Source organism: Hipposideros armiger, unplaced genomic scaffold (genome assembly GCF_001890085.2).
Source record: "Hipposideros armiger isolate ML-2016 unplaced genomic scaffold, ASM189008v1 scaffold_1155, whole genome shotgun sequence".
Taxonomy (NCBI): Eukaryota; Metazoa; Chordata; class Mammalia; order Chiroptera; family Hipposideridae; genus Hipposideros; species Hipposideros armiger.
In genome coordinates this window covers 191,612-193,812 of record NW_017732505.1, presented here as the reverse complement: position 1 = coordinate 193,812, position 2,201 = coordinate 191,612, and the positions used below count along the sequence as shown (strand labels likewise).

At 52.4% G+C, this 2,201-nt stretch overlaps 1 protein-coding gene across 1 annotated transcript in view; it reads left to right on the top strand.

Annotated features, from left to right (window-relative positions):
• Positions 1–2,201, top strand: part of CYP2S1 (cytochrome P450 family 2 subfamily S member 1) — a 15,308-nt gene that overhangs the window by 10,885 nt on the left and 2,222 nt on the right. Inside the window, exons 4-5 of the mRNA XM_019632620.1 lie at positions 698–839; positions 1,973–2,160. Coding sequence (XP_019488165.1) covers positions 698–839; positions 1,973–2,160 — 330 coding nt within the window. The remainder of the gene's footprint in view (positions 1–697; positions 840–1,972; positions 2,161–2,201) is intronic.

The window sequence follows — 2,201 nt, the reverse complement described above, 5'->3', positions numbered from 1 at the left end:
TTCTATATTTATGAATTTGCCTATTGTAGGACCTCCTATAAGTGGAGCTATACAGTGTTTGTCCTTTAGTAACTAGCTTATGTCACTCAGCATAATGTACTCAAGGTTTATCTATGTTATAGTATATGACAGGATTTCCTTCCTTTTTAAGCCTGAATCATATTCCATTGTCTATGTAGACCACATTTCAGGTATTCATTCATCCCGTCTGCCAGTAGACACTTGTGGATGGCTACCACCTTTCAGTCATTGTGAATAATAACGCTATGAACATGGGTATACAGATATCTTTCTGAGACCCTGCTTTCAATTCTTTTGGATGTATACCCAGAAGTGGAATTGCTGGATCATATGGTGATTCTATTTTAACTTTTTGAGGAACCGCCATACCATTTTCTAGAGCAGCTGCATCATTTTACATTCTCACCAACAGTGACAGGGGTTCCAATTTCCCTGCAGCCTTACCAACACTTGTCATTTTGTTTGTTTTTTTATGGTGACCATTCACTTTCATTTTTAAAAATATTTCAACCAGAAAGGATTGATATCAAGAGCCCACTTCCTGACTTTTCCAAACATTTATTGAAACTCCTTGACAAAGCTTGAACTTGCTGTGCTGCACCCCAAACCTGGCTGTACTGGGCCTCTACTCTCCAAAGCCTGTGTTCTCTGAGCTCTGCTGCCTGGTTTCTCCCAGGAGGAACAAGACCCAAACACAGAATTCACTGACAAGAACTTGCTGATGACAGTCATTTATCTGCTGTTTGCCGGGACAGGAACGGTTAGCACCACGGTCCGATACACCCTCCTGCTTCTGATGAAATATCCGGAGGTCCAAGGTAGGAACCCTTTCCACCAGCCAAGCCCTGGGAACAGAAGCCAGGCCTCGAGAGGAAGAATGTTCAGGAGAGTGGACAGCCTAAGCCAGAGTCTGGAAATGACCATCGAACCTTGCATCTGGGGTGTCTGAGGAATGAGAAGTTGGGGGGACTGCGGGTTGCAGCATGAGGAAGGTGTAGTGAGAAATGAGGCAGGAGATGTCTCAGGGTCTTGTTACCTAATCCTGAGCAGTGGGGAGCCATGGAAGGATGTTGAGTAGGGAAGGGCAGGGTCAAATTGGCCTTTCAGAAAACTCCTTTGGGATGCCTTAAGGAGGTAGATTGTACAGGTGACGGACAATGCCAGGAGCCCAGGGAGAAGGACTGGTAGGGACCTGGGTGGGAGAGGACAGGGCTGGGCCAAACTGTGCGGAGGGAGGAGGGGACCGAGCAGGCAGGCAGGTGATAGAGAATGACAGGGGAGGAAGGAATCCAGGGTCAGGGCCAGGGCTCTGGCTGGGGGGCTGGGGGACTGTGGGGCCACCCTGAGATGGGGACAGAAAGGATGAGGGACTGTTTCAGGGGAGACACAGGCCAGTTTGGGACATTTTGAGTGTGAGGGTTCTGGGGCCACCTGGGACGAAGCATCCAGGAGGGTCAGCACTGGAGATGAAAAACAAATTAGGGTCATCAGAGCACAGGCAGGACTGAAGCTGGGATGGTGAGGGAGGGCGCGTGGGTAAGAGGCAGGGCTGGTCACAGGCCCCAAAGCACTCCAGCATCTCAACGTCAGGCATCTGTGGTAAACGCTGTCAAGTCAGTGGGGTGGGCTCACCTGGAGGATAGGACTCTTGGGATCTGGTGGCCTTGGTGGAACAGAGTCAGCTGTGACTTCAGCTCTCTGGGCCTCAGTTTCCTCATCTGCGACATAGGGAAAGATACTGGTAGGAGATAATCCTACCTCACGGGATTGCTGAGGGAGTTAAGAGAGGAGAGATGTAATGCCCATCACACAGGAGGTGTGGGACCCAGGCGCAGCGAGGGCTGGGGGACTCTGCCCTCCCAACTTCCAACCTCACCCCTAACCACAGCTGCTCAAGAAGATGGGGCTCCACCCCACCTCTGACTTCCAACCCTCCTCCTCTTGGGACCAGAGCGTGTGCGGGAGGAGCTGACAAGAGAGCTGGGGGCTGGCCGGGCGCCAAGCCTGGGGGACCGAACCCGCCTCCCGTACACTGACGCGGTTCTGCATGAGGCGCAACGGCTGCTGGCGCTGGTGCCCATGGGGATACCCCGCGCCCTCACGAGGACCACCTGCTTCCGAGGGTACACCCTGCCCCAGGTGGGTCTGCGGGCCAGCCATGCCCAACAGTGTCTTTGCCT